General features: G+C 47.5%; 1 protein-coding gene across 2 annotated transcripts; it reads right to left on the bottom strand.

The window, feature by feature from the left end:
- Positions 1–3151: 3151 nt before the first annotated feature.
- On the bottom strand, positions 3152–6134 carry LOC125514437. Of its 2 annotated transcripts, none has more exons than XM_048679766.1 (6): positions 5953–6129; positions 4660–5425; positions 4514–4572; positions 4293–4421; positions 3943–4078; positions 3152–3692 (listed from the first exon to the last, which is right to left on the bottom strand). In XM_048679766.1, exons 2-6 carry the CDS (start codon positions 5362–5364, stop codon positions 3390–3392), a joined length of 1332 nt encoding a protein of 443 aa, XP_048535723.1. In that variant the 5' UTR covers positions 5365–5425; positions 5953–6129; the 3' UTR covers positions 3152–3389. The 2 variants fall into 2 exon arrangements, with proteins under 2 accessions (XP_048535723.1, XP_048535724.1); XM_048679767.1 differs by having other exon boundaries at positions 3403–3759; positions 5953–6134.
- Between the last annotated feature and the right edge of the window lie 8262 nt (positions 6135–14396).

Genomic DNA, 14396 nt, shown 5'->3' with positions numbered 1-14396 from the left:
GGCAACCAATTATTGTGGCTCGGTTGCTCGGTGCGGCGGCGGGTTGGGTTGGGTCGGGTCCAGCCGGGCGTGCTGCGCGGGACGGACTCTGGCCGGGCTCCCTCGGGGCGGGGTTGGGTCCGGTCCAGGGTCAGCGTCCGCCTTCATGTGGGTAGGCTGGACGTTGCTGGAAGCAAACGCACAGTTTACGATCCCATATTCTCCCATCCATAGTCCACTAGTAGAGTCTAAAAGGTGGACGGTGTGTGTTCCGCAGGGCATGATTGCAGGTACAGCTCTGGTTGAATCGGAGTCGGATGGGTGGTCGAGGTCCAAATCAAATGTTTCCTCGAAAAATGCCGGCGACCGCCGCGTGTGCCGAGGATGAACGAGCGAGAGTGGCAACGCACCGCACCGACCATACATGGATTGTGATCCACCCAACGCCTCGGTTGGTTCTTTCTGGTGGTGAGCCATTTGGGCCAGGGCATACCGGGACGGCAGGGGCGTGCGGGCGCGTGCTGGTGGCTGCCGGCGCTGCCCGTGGTAATGGTATGGTGGGGTTCGGTCGACATGGCCACCCACCCATCGCATCGGCTGTTTTCGCGTAGGGAGCAATCGTCCGTTAAAGTACATCAAGGGAGTCTACAGCAAACCTGGCCATAAGGGTCGTGTCTGATTTATCACGTGATACATGTGGTAAGCAATTCAAATAATTTAAAAATAAGAAGGCCGTGTCTGATTTTTATCAGGCACGGCACATAAATGAAAAGATCGAGCTGACCTTTGGCCTGCCATAGAACACAGCCGATAAGCCAGACCTCAATGCTGGGCCGACAGGGAAATAAAATGGTCGAGCTTACCTTTGGCCTGCCATGGAATGCGGCCAATCCCCAAATCCAGGCCTCAATGCTGCCACAACACGATTTTTTTATTTCCCCCTTTTTTTTAGATTTTTATGTATTTTTTGTCTTTTTTGACAGAAACATAACACAAGCCAGATTGCAGCCGTGTCACGCTGGGCCGGCCTTTTTATTTAGGATGTGCATTGTTGCACTGGGACGTGCATGCCGTGTCGTGCTGGGCCGGCCCGGCTACTGTCACATCCCAAACCTAAATTTAGGATGTGCATTTTGATATGGACATAGACACCATAGATACATCTACTAGTATTACACGGCACATTTATAGAAGCATTGCATCCATGATTTCATTGCATATTTGGAATTTGGAGATCAAACATGATCAATTCTTAAACCCTAAGTCAAATTCGAGTTTAATTAAAGGCCTTGACTAGTTCCTTTGAATAAAAGTTCTATCCAAGTTTCATAAGGGCAGTAAAGAAAGGATTTATATTTGCCTTATTTCCCTTGAGTGGTCAAAGGTTTGTAAGTGGTTTAAGTTTGGTCAATTTAAACTACAAGTAAATCCAGGGTTAAAAATAAAAATAATAAAAGCAAAATATTCAAATACTCCCTCCGTCCTAAAATAATTGTCTCAACTTTGTATTAACCTTAGTACAAAGTTGTACTAACATTGTGACACTTATTTTGGGACGGAGGGAGTATGAATTATCGAAAAGCCCATTAGGACAAGGGCATAAAAAGATTGTCAAAACTCTAGACAAGATATGCACCTATTCAGAAATATTCCAATCAGAATTTAGAACAAGTTTACTGTTGGAAGAAAAATCAAATTCAAAATGCATTTTGTAGAATTATATTGAATAATTATTGATGCAATATTGTGCCGGTACAAGAAGTATATATAAGAGCTAAGCCGCACATGGCCTTAGCCTTATTACAAACCGAGTAGGAGTCATAATCCTAATACAAGTTGTATTCTAACATCCCCCGTGTCAACGATAGGCTAGACGACGTTGAGACTGAAACGAATGTCTTGAAACGGAGTAGTCGCCAGGACTTTAGTAAGATATTAGCAAACTGAGCAGTAGGCACATGGAGAACGCGAACTTGGCCGAGAGCCACCTTCCCTCGAACAAAATGAATGTCGATCTCAATATGATTGGTGCGACGGTGTTGAACCAGATTCCCTGACATGTAGACAGCTGAAATATTATCACAGTAAACAATGATTGCTTGCTCAATAGGACGGTGCAGCTCCGGCAGCAACTGGCGCAACCAAACCGTATCAGCAACCGCATTGGAGCATCGAGCGAACCTCGGCGAAGGAGGGACGCAGACGCATCATAGGGATGAAGGAGGCCTGCTTCTCGAACCGCTCGCTGAGGCCGACGAGGAGGGCGTTGATAAGCTGGCGATCGTCGATCGGATCACCAAGTTCGCGGAGTTCATCCGTGATCGCCTTGAGGCATTGGCAGTAGACGCCGACTGGTGAATCACCTTGCACCGTATTCTGAAGCTCGGTGTGGAGATTGTTGGCGCGAGTGTCGATGTTGTCCCGGAAGAGCTGACGAAGGGCCGTCCATAGATCGGCGGCGGAGGAACTGTCACAGTGGACAAGATTGAATATCTGTGTGGAAACTCGCATGTAGATCCATTGAATAATGGCGAGATCATCCTTGACCCATTGCGGATCATGAAGTTGAGGAAGAGAGTCGTCGGCAACGTGAGAGCGGAGATTGCATCGCCCAAGGTGGACGCCGAAAAGGTGACGCCAATGGTAGTAGTTGTGAGCAGCGAGGTCTAGGATTACGGAGATGTAAGGGCTAATATCGGAGATGATGTCGGTGAAGAAGGTGGAAGTGGGTATTGGTGGAGGTAGAGGTAGAGTAGAGGTAGAGGCGGAGGAGGCCGTGGCCGCGGCGACCTTGGCGGCGCGCCGCTCGAAGTAACCGAGCGGCGGCAGCGGTGGCGAGGCTGACGGGTTAGCCATACCCTAGTATCGAAAGTCTGATACCATGTAGAATTGTATTGAATAATTGTTGATGCAATATTGTGCCGGTACAAGAAGTATATATAAAAGCTAAGCCGCACCTGACCTGGCTTTATTATAAACCGAGTAAGAGTCATAATCTTAATACACGTTGTATTCTAACACATTTGAATTTTCAAAGACAAGGGAGAAGAGAGAAAAAAGTCCCAGCCAGCCAGCCGACCGAGCCGCCGGCCCACCCACGCGCTCTCACTCTCAGGGAGAGGATTCTGACTAAAAAAAAAAGCAGTGCTCCTTCCAGTTACTCGGAAAAAAATTTCTCCTAAAAAAATTCTGCTCTTTGAAGATCCAATGTACAATCTAGATTTACTCATCAATACATCTCACCTATGTATATTTTGGCCTACATCAACGACTGCTATTTCTTTCAACACCATTTCAAGGTTTCCAAAACATGCTCGAACACGTGACAGCATGCACTGCATACCAAGAATTGAATGTCTGAATTTTTCTACTTCTGACGCATAATTCCGTCCACTGACATGCACCATCATCTATCTCCGTGGAACCATTTGCCCGGATTCATCCTTCTCAAATATCCTCGCGATCCACTCATTCCAAACCATTCTGCGCCTGCCACTGTCAAGCAGCACCGGCGATGCCTGGCGCTCCTCCGGAGTTGCATTTTCGTCGAATGTTCCGTATGTTGACGGCAGGTTAACATCTGCGATCCCTAGCGTGACAGCACGCCTCAGGGCCGCCTGCTGCTCCTCAATGTGATCCCTTGTTGCCGCGGTTTCGCCATCCATCCTTTGATTTTCCGGCGCTTTCATGGTCCTCTCATTCTCCAGCATCAACTGAAATGTCAGGAAGAGACTATTTTGTAGGCAATTTGTGCATCACAGCAACTGTACAGATAAAGACCTGGAGAAAAATATCTGGCTAGTGATGGAGAAGGGATGATGTTGAAAGAAGGTGCGACGGAAAATCAGTGCAAATTTAAGTTTTGAAACTTCAGCGTTGATGATTGGTTAGTGACGGAGTACACTATGTGAATGACACTTTTATGACACTAACTCAATAAGAGGAGGACAGGCGTAGGCTCACATCCACTGCTCTTTGGGCTTCCCTTTCTATCCAGATAATGGCATGGTCAGAAATTGCGTTGCAAGAAAGAACTATGTGCTCGAATCTGCCATCCACTGGCACTGCTGTTCTAACGGCAGGCGGATATCTTCCACATCTGCAGCAGTTATTTCAACAAACTATAAGTCTCAACCAATGTCATAAATCCAAGCAAGAAAAACTAAAACCAAAATCACCAAGGATCTCTACAGCATTTCTCTGGTTCACATACTAGAGTAGAATGTTAGTTGTACGAGCTAATGAATTGAACAGTAGTACCTTATATTTGTAGGAAAACTTCAGTAAAAACATTTCCGGTAAAATCATACTACCTGAAAGGCTTCCTTTCTACAATGTGGTAAAGCCGGCCGGGTGCGTAGAGACGCCTTGGATCTCTCAACATGACACTTTCAGGTATGCATGTAGCTATCAGGCAGTTCCCACACAGAAGGCATGGCAAACTGTAGTAAAGGAAAGGGGATTGCATCAAGCACCCTGAAAAGATATTACAGGCTAGTGACAGAATGAACCCCGTTGATGATGGTTTCTTTACCAGAAAAGTGACTTGATAATGTCTTCCAGAGGAATGTCGGTGCGAGGCAGAAAATCATCCTGTAATTTATCAAACATGAATCAGACGATACAAGCAGAATTCAGCTGGGTTGTTTATCCTAAACTGGCATGGAGTCTCACTCTCACCTGAAGAATAACCGAGTTAATGACGTCGGCATAACGGACAGCCAGATTGAGCGACATGCACCTGGGAGGCGCCATGGCGAAGCACCGTACCCTCCTCCTCTCCACCCCGCCCAGCCGGTCCCGGTCGCGCACCGCCAGCAGAGCCAGCATGGCCGCGACGCCGGAGCCGAGGGAGTGCCCGGCGAACGTGAGCGTGTAGCCGGGGTTGGTGGCCAGGAGGTCCCGCAGCGCGTCGCACTCGGCGTCGAGCACCCACTCGGCGGCCTTGAGCAGGCCGTTGTGCACGTAGCCGCCGTCGAAGCCCGCCTGGCCGATCCTGTTGTCCAGCAGCACGGCGTAGTCGCTCTCCTTGGCCATGTCCATGCCGCGCACGGCGAGCACGACGTCCGCGTGCCGGTGGTCGACGTACAGCAGGTAGGTCGGGGCGCGCCCGTGGGTGTGCTCGGGCGTCCTCCGCCGCACCACCCACCGGGGCTCGATGCCGTAGCCGCCCGGAGGCGCCCACTGCGGGGTCTCGAGGTCGTCCTCGTAGACGGCTAGGATGAAGCGGCATAGCCGCGGCACGGGCTCGAACTCCCCCGGCGAGGCGAGGCCCCAGGTCTCGCTGTCGTAGCCGGTGGTGTGGAGGCAGCGCTGCCACACCCAGCGCGTGCATGCCAGGCAGTACACGCACTCCACCACTGGCAAGCAGCACGCGATGGACATCACATCCACGTCGGTGGGAGCTCACGGTTCAGTGGTGTGACGACGCCCACAAATGGCAGAACTGCAAAAAAAGAAAGAAATACTGTATAAGGCTGGGTTATTCAGAGAAACATTCAGAAAGGATTTGCTTGCTACTGGGGCAATGATAAGGCTGGCTTTGTGAAGTTACTGGGGAAATGTTAAACTTAGGATGAATTTCGAATACAAAGAAACGGGGATTGTGAATCCTATGTGTGATGGGAAAATCGCGCGAAATCATTAGGGGGCATCGAGTTCCAGCGGTGAGATTCATCACGGATTAAGCTAGGGATTTGCTCAGCTGAGACAACTAATTGCAAGAGGGGGGCAGCGGCGGCCGGCAGGCCATGCAGCATAAGAGAACAAGGACCTCCATGCATCAAATTGCAGTATTGATTCTATCCCCTGTTCCTGCCGCTACTGTAAATAGATAGAAATCACCGAAATAAACCTCTCTTCTGGGACTTGCGGAGCTGGGAACACATCCGACACCAGCAAGGGAAGGGAAGGCAAGGCAATCAGGTGCGATACTGATACTGAAGAATACGGTTACTGGAGACATCTTGGTACCTTGAAGCAGGAGGAGAGGCATCGGAGACGACGAGTAGGTAGCGCCCAGACGAACAGCAGCAAAGCGGCGAAACCAGATGCAGCTACCTTTCTTTGTGTCGAGGCAAGAGTTTCGGAAGCAGCTGCGATTGCAACCTGCAACTACAAGTCAAAGACGGGGGATCACGGCGGCAGGGGACGTGTGGCTATTTTTTTTCTCTCCCTGACGCCAATCACTCCACATGTTGCTTTGTTTGTAATCTGTGTCATAGACAGAATTTACTCCGTTGTCTCCACGGGAGAAAAAAAATACATTATCATTTTTTTCATTATCATTATCATTGTCTTTTCATTAATAGAAGAAATTAGAACAATGGCTAATTAAGATTAGGCCTAATCATTTTTTCTGCCAATCTAACCCCTAGACACTGACAGTGGACCCCCACCAGTCAATTAAGTTAACTAAAACAATTTATTAGCTCTGTCCCTATGACATATGGGTCCCACTAGTCCCATTGACCAGTGAACAGTCAAACTTTTGACTGCTGACTCAGCTCAATGGCCCCACTTGTCACCCACACACGCACCTCTCTGGTACACTCTATGTGTACCCATAACAATATATTTATTATATTTTTGATTTGAAATAAATCCAGTAATTCAGAAACTCATTAAAACTTTGTAAAAATAATATAAAATAAATCGTAACTTGGATGAAATTTATATATATATATATATATATATATATAGGACTCCTCTTCTGTACTCCTGGGAGTATGTACTCCCATTCTCAATATACTTCATATACGCATTAATTATACCTCTTTATTATTCTCAATATACTTCATTAAATATTCTAAGATACCCCAATATGAGTTTTGTTGAAAAAATATTATCTATGATGTAATTTTTGTAATATACATTTTTCACGTACAAACACATCAGTATATACGTAAACATTTAAAAATATATAGATTCACATGAATTTTTTCATGGAACTCATTTTGGGGTATCTAATAATTACTAATGAAGTATATTAAAAATAATAAAGTGGTATAAAAGATTCATCTATGTAGTATATGAGAAGCGGGAGTACGTACTCTCAGGAGTACACAACCATTTTCCTATATATATATATATATATCTATATATATATATAGAAAAAAATGAAAAGAATCTGTTTATTCCCTTCACGTACCTGTCACATGCCTCTAACACTGCAAACATGGAACCTTGTCCTTCAGATCGTTTGTCTGATGACTGCCTAAAGTCGGGAAAATATTCACAGATATTTTCCCACTCCGCCTGTAACGCGTAGCACTGCATTAGGTCACCCTAGCATAGCATATTGCCATGTCATGCATTATGATGCATTTGTTTGCTTTATATTTAGAGAGAATTCCTTATTTGACACTCCCTTAAAATCATGTTCCTTATTTGACACTGAAAAAAATTTCTTCCCTATATGACCTATAATCTTAATTTCTTTCCCTATATGACACTCTAGTTCATTTTGTACACGTGAAAAGACCTTTTTGCCCCTGTACATAATGTGACCAGAAATATGTAGCATTGAGCCTAACTAGGGAAAATTCGTTTATGAGAGTGAGCACAGCTGAACATGTTATCTCCTCCGTTGGTCTTTTTTGGGATGCGTGTGTATTCTGTATACCTGAGCGCATGCATCCAATGTATTTAGAACGTATTCAACTGTGGGTCTAGTTTCATGCGGTATGGTTTGTGAGTGCGACTGTTTGACGTACTTTTGTACGTGTGCTTTAACACTAAAATGCATTCTTAAAAATGAATGAATTTTTTAAGCACTTTTGTGTGTGCTTCGGTGACCACCTACGTGCATGCCATTAGTGCATGTGCACGTATTTGCATGGCCCATGCAGGACCTATAGCTGTATGGAAGGAAGTTGCGTGGTAGCACGAACGTATGCCCGGTTCGGTGCAGCCAACATGCGTATGTATATGAACCGGGTCATACGAAGCTAGAATACATGTATTCGCTTGATCGTCAGGGTACGCGTACGTATTTAAATATCTATGCTCCGGCAGGCAAGCTGGTCGCGTATATGTACACAAATATGTATAGACAACTAGCCAGACCGGTCAATTAGCACATGAACCATCGAAGGCCTCGGTCATGATTTCTTGTACCGGCTGGAGATTTCCAAAGAGCGAGAGACAAAGGCTCTGTTTGCTTCAATTTTTTTTGAATTTCGTTTGCTTCACTTTGTATCGATGGATTCCGCTGTCGCACAGGGTCAAAGATTTAAACAACCTTCAAGGGGTTGAGGTAGGGACGCGTTTATCTTAAACAACGTTACATCCATATCGCACCATAAAAATCGGAACGGCAATGGCCAGCGCCGGACCTTCTCCAGCTGCCTATAAATACCGAGGCACAACGCACGCACAAAAGGAGGCAACGCACGGCGCACCCACGGGGAGCCACCAAGAGATCCATCCATCATCCATCCATAGCACGCCTCAAGCATCACGCATCAGCCAGGAGATCGACGCGAGCTCGGCTGTCTTCTGGAGTAGATGGCCGGGAGGGAGGTAGCATAGCCGGCTCCGGCCGTGTTGCGGTTGCTGTCCAGCCGGCTGACTCTGTCCGCCCACCCCGCCACTTATCCAGAGGAAAATTCCTAAACGTAGTAGACTTGACCTGATTTTTTACCGGCTGGCCTAATTCAACAGACTTTTCGAAAGCATATTTGTGGTCACATTATACATATGGGTAAAATGGTCTTTTCACGTGAACAAAATGCACTAGAGTGTCATATAGGGAAAAAATTAAGACTAGAGATCATATAGGGAAGAAAATTTTCTTCAGTGTCAAATAAGGAACACAATTTTAAGAGAGTGTTAAATAAGGAATTCTCTCTTATATTTACTACTTCTTCCCCCTCTTCTCTCCGGTAGACCCTGAGACCGGCGCTGCTCCCGAGAACGACTACGCTCCTGACGTCCAATCCCTTTCATCAGAGCTTCCAAGCGAGCAAAACCCCCTTGATCATTTCTATATCGCCCACTTTTCTCTCTCATGCTTGCATTAGATTTTACTATTGTTGTTCGATAGCTTCTATTCTAATGCATAGCCTGCTTTTGTAACATGTTGTTGTTACTTTACCTGTTATCCTATATGCTTAGTATAGGTTGGTTAGTGATCCATTAGTGGCCCTGCACCCTTGTCCGTGTTGCCATGCTTTGCTTACGGATGACCCGGTCAATGTGATCGAGGTGCATAGACGGACACATCACCAGCACCCCCCTTTTGTTGTACGACTATGCAGAGTTACTATCGAGCACCGAGGGTGATACCTCGAATCTCACTCCTGATGATATATCTGTAGTGTAGCTAATCGGTCATAGATTACCGAGGGTGATTCCTCATTCACCACTCCTGATGATGACTTTGTCGTGCAACACCTCAAGTGTGAACCCTTCGAGGGTGATTCCTTCAAGATCACCTTGATGGTTACATCGAGTAGGAATCCATCGAGGGTGATTCCTCAGATTCTCCCTTGATGTTATGGACACACGAATACCTTGACCTTCACCTCAGTCCTTTGTTGAAGTCGGGTCGACCCAAGGGATGCCCGCGAGAGTTATGGAAGTCGGGTTGACCATGCACTACAAAAAAAAGACACATCCGTGACATTTTGGGCCGAACGAATTTTTTTTGTCATGCTTATGACACTTCTATGACGATAATTGTGACAAAACCCGGTATCATCATAGATGTGGTGGGCTCCTACTTCTTTGACAAAAAATCATAACAGAAAATGGGTTTTTCGTCCTGGGCGGGCCGGAGACGCAGCTGCATGATATTCTTTGGGCCGTGCATGACAGATAAAACCGTGGTAGAAGCGAGGACGAGGAAAGTATCGGGGAGTTCCCGGTTACGGTGGGTGATTGGGGCCGAGCGATACACGGAGGTTTGCGCGTTTCTCTCGTACACGTACGCGGTGTGTGTGCGAGGCGTTGCGCTCTAACTGAACCCGAGCGATTGCACTAGCTATGTTATCGAACCCCGATCGATCCCTTGTTGTTAACCGAACCCGAGTGATTCCTTCGCTACTGCTGCTAACTGAAGCTGTTCGATGCTGCATTTGGATGAACAGTGAGCGTTGTTGGGGAGGGAGGGAGTTGGATGAACAGTTCCCGATGGGGGGTTGGATGAACAGGACCCCGTGGTAGTAGAGGCCGTTTCCGCTGGATGAACAGGACCTCGATCGAGCCGGTTGAGGGTGGATGAACAGGACCCCATTGAGGGCTGGATGAACAGGACCCGTGGAGGGCTGGATGAACAGGACCCCGTGGAGGGCTGGTTGAACAGTAGCCCGTGGAGGGGTGGTCGAACAGTAGCCCGTGGAAGAGGGCTGGTTGAGTAGCCGGTGGAGGAGCGGTGGAGGCTGGATGAACAGGAGCCCGTGGATGAATAGTCACAGGTGGAGGCTGGAGGAGGTCGACGGTGGATGAACTGTAGCCGTGGAGGCCGGAAGAGGTCGACGATGGAGATGAACAGTATCCCATGGAGTCCCGTTTTGCAGTACGCCACACCCCTCCCGATGAACAGGACCCCCGTTTCGACCGTAACACTCCAACACAAGTCCGTTTCGTCCGTTTTGCGGTACGCCACACCCCTCCCGATCAACAGGACCCCATTTCGACCGTAGGAGGTCCAAGAGAACTTTCTTTCCTCCATTTTGCGGTACGCCAAACCCCTCAAAATGAACAGGATCCCATTTCGACCGTGGACGGTCGAACACAAGGCCGTTTCCTCCGTTCTGCGGTACGCCAGGCCTCGTTTCGATCGGCTATTTCGTCCAAGCCAGTTGACTCCCGATGAACACGACGTATTCCGTTGCCTTCCGATGAACAAGACGCATTCCATTGCCTCTCCATGAACACGACGACTCAGTTTCTCCGTTCCGACCCAGCCATGTACACGAGCCCTGGCCGTACGTATGCGCGAGTAGGCGTTCGAGACACCGCCCGTATGTACGTACGTGGCCGTATTTACTTTCTTGCACCCTGGCCGCTGTACGTACGTGTACACGATATTAACGGGACTGCGTGACATGCTATATGCGCGCCTCTACTACGACACGTGCCCTTCCTTACACGGCCATGGTTCATCGCTGCAGCTTGCAGACAGACCGATCGAACAGTATATACGTACATGTTCGCGACCAAAATGACAACACTACGTACGCTTCGACCATGTGGGTCCCGACTGTCAGGCACTTCCTTGCATGCGAAGATGTAGCTGGTGGGTCCCATCAGTCAGGGGGGAATCGTTTTTTTCGTGAAATACGGTGGCCCGTCCGGTGGGTCCCTGCTGTCAAGTGGAGGAATCATTATTTTCCGCGTAATAAGGAGGCACTTCCTTGCTGCGGTGTGGACCCAGTTGTCAGCCTCTTCACGTATAGTACTCTTCCGATGGAAGTCGTTCATTGACCACATTGACCACGCCGCGCCAAGAGCACCAAGGTGGTGGATGACGGCGAGGCCTGGGAAGGGGACGACGCAGAGCTGGGAAAGACGCGGCAGTGGATACCCACGCGGAGAGGAGTACGAGGGTTCACTGGTTCGGTTGCGGTGTGAGGCTGCCGTCACCGTAGAATAACAGGGGTGTGGGTGAGTAGAGGGATGGCCTGGCCAGCGGTGGGAGTAGTAGGGGGCGGTGAGGCCTCCGCGACATCACAACTGGCCATGGGGGGCTGGACCACGCGACACGACCGGCGATGGTTTGGGCGGCTGGAGCAAGAAGACCAGAGGTTGAAGAAGCACTACGTCCGTTGGGTGGACATCGTACGGTCATTGGAGCTAGAATCGTTCATATTGACTAAGTTGACAAAGCCCTCCGTCCCCGTCAACTTAGTAGGCCCACAAGTCAGCCTCCCACTATGGTGGGTCCCAGCTAGCAGGGGGTATTCATTTTTTTGTGCATAATAAGGAGGCACTTCCTTGCGTGTGAAGATATAGCTGGTGGGTCCGACCTGTCAGCGGGGGGAACGTTTTTTTCACGAAATACATAGGCACTTCTGGTGGGTCCCAGCTGTCAGCTGGAGGAATCATTATTTTGCGCGTAATAAGGAGGCATTTCCTTGCGTGCGGTCGTGGACCCACCTGTCAGTCTCTCCACGTACAGTCCACTTCTGATGAATGTCGTTCGTTGACCACGTTGATCACTCCGTGCCGAGCGCATCCAAGGTGGTGGACGACGACGAGGCCCCAGACAGCAACGAGCCGGAGATGGGAAGACGCGGGAGTGGAGTCGCAGACGAAGAGGTGTACGAGGGTTAACTGGTTTTGGTGCGGTGTGGTTCGACAGTCGGTGGAGAAGAACAAAAGGTGTGGAGGGGTGGAGGGATGGCCTGGCCGGCGGTGGGGTAGCGCTTCACAGCAAAGCGTGCTAAGCAGAGTTGCTAGCAGCAGGAGGCGGGAGCAGATTGTCCCGGCGGCGCTGGAAGAAGAAGACGAGAGATTGAAGATGGATGTCGGTCGTTGGATGTAAATCCAATGGCTAACGATGCCAGAATCATTTGTTGACTAAGTTGACAACGACTCGCGTTGGCTTCGACCTATTGGCCCACATTTCATCCTCCAAAAATATGGCACATATTCAACCCATTTTTTCAGAATTTAGAGTCAATTTGATCTTTTTTTAGAATTACAGTCCATTTGCTGGGCTGGGTGAAGAAATAATGTAGCGGCAATGCGGCCAATTTATTTTTTTCCTAAAAAATTACAGGCCATTTGCACTTTCTCGAAATACACGATTTTGCTGGACTGATTCTAATTATAATGTTGGATTGGGCACAACAATGTTATCAAAAAATAAACAGGGGCTAATGATACGTCTTCAACGTATCTATAATTTTTTTATTATTTCATGCTATTATATTATCAATTCTGGATGTTTTATAATCATTTTATAGTCATTTTATATCATTTTTTGGTACGAACCTATTGACATAGTGTCAAGTGCGAGTTGCTATTTTTTCCATGTTTTTTACATTGTAGAAAACCAATATCAGACAGAGTCCAAATGCCCCGAAACTTTACGGAGAAATTTTATGGGCCAGAAGGAACACAACAGGCCCTAGCTGTGCCTGGGGGTGCCACGAGGGGGGCACAACCCACCAGGACGCACCAAGAGGCCCAGGCGCGCCCTGATGGGTTGTTCCCACCTCGGGTGCCCCCGGACCGCCTCTTTGCTCTATAAATACCCGAATATTTCAGAAATCCTAGAGGAGTCGACGAAATATTCATCCAACCGCCGCAGAGTCCAGAACCACCAGATCCAATCTAGACACCATCTCGGAAGGGGTTCACCACCTCCATTGGTGCCTCTCCGAAGATGCGTGAGTAGTTCTTCGTAGACCTTCAGGTCCGTAGTTAGTAGCTAGATGGTTTCATCTCTCTCTTGATTCTCAATACAATGGTCTCTTGGAGATCCATATGATGTAACTCTTTTGCGGTGTGTTTGTTGGGATCGATGAACTTTGAGTTTATGATCAGATCTATTTTTTTTATATCCATGAAAGTATTTGAGTTTCGTTGATCTCTTTTATACATGATTGCTTATAGACTCGTATTTCTTCTCTGATATTTGGGTTTTGTTTGGCCAACTTGATCTATTTATCTTGCAATGGGAAGAAGTGTTTTGTAGTGGGTTCGATCTTATGGTGCTTGATCCCAGTGACAGAAAGGGAAACAACACGTATGTATCGTTGCTACTAAGGATAAAACAATGGGGTCTATCTCTACATAGATAGATCTTGTCTACATCATGCCATCGTTCTGATTGCATTACTTCGTTTCTCCATGAACTTAATGCACTAGATGCATGCTTAGCGGTCGATGTGTGGAGTAATAGTACTAGATGCAGGTAGGAGTTGGTCTACTAATCTTCGACGTGATGTCTATATAATGATCATTGCCTGGATATCGTCATGAGTATTTGAAGTTCTATCAATCTCCCAACAGTAATTTGTTTACCCACCGTTTGCTATTTTTCTCGAGAGAAGTCACTAGTGAAACCTACGACCCCCGGGTCTTCTTTCTCATATATTTGCCTTTGCGATCTACTTTTCTCTTGCATTTATTTTCAGATCTATTAAACCAAAAATACAAAAATATTTTGCTGCACTTTATTTTATTTACGATCTATTTATTCAATCTATTACAACTTTCTCCCATCCACGCACCAATTTCTGGCACCGTTACCCGAAAGGGATTGACAACCCCTTTAACACATCGGGTTGTGAGTGGTTGTTATTTGTGTGCAGGGGCTGTTTACGTTGTGTTGCTTGGTTCTCCTACTGATTTGATAACCTTGGTTTCATATCTGAGGGAAATACCTACCGTCACTGTGCTGCATCATCCCTTCCTCTTTAGGGAAATACCGACGTAGCTTCACTACAAGGATCCGGCTCTAT

Source organism: Triticum urartu, chromosome 6, assembly GCF_003073215.2.
Source record: "Triticum urartu cultivar G1812 chromosome 6, Tu2.1, whole genome shotgun sequence".
In the NCBI taxonomy this organism is placed as follows: Eukaryota; Viridiplantae; Streptophyta; class Magnoliopsida; order Poales; family Poaceae; genus Triticum; species Triticum urartu.
The sequence above is the reverse complement of the archived record's forward strand: the minus strand, read 5'-3'. Positions and strand labels throughout refer to the sequence as shown.

Bases quoted from the DNA above. Each gene is read 5' to 3' on its own strand.
- LOC125514437 (XM_048679766.1), bottom strand. From the start codon at position 5,364: ATGTCCATCGCGTGCTGCTTGCCAGTGGTGGAGTGCGTGTACTGCCTG. The intron at 4,573-4,659 runs GTGAGAGTGAGA...GATAAATTACAG, and splicing joins TTAACTCGGTTATTCTTCAG to GATGATTTTCTGCCTCGCAC. The intron at 4,079-4,292 runs GTAGTATGATTT...TAACTGCTGCAG, and splicing joins GTAGAAAGGAAGCCTTTCAG to ATGTGGAAGATATCCGCCTG.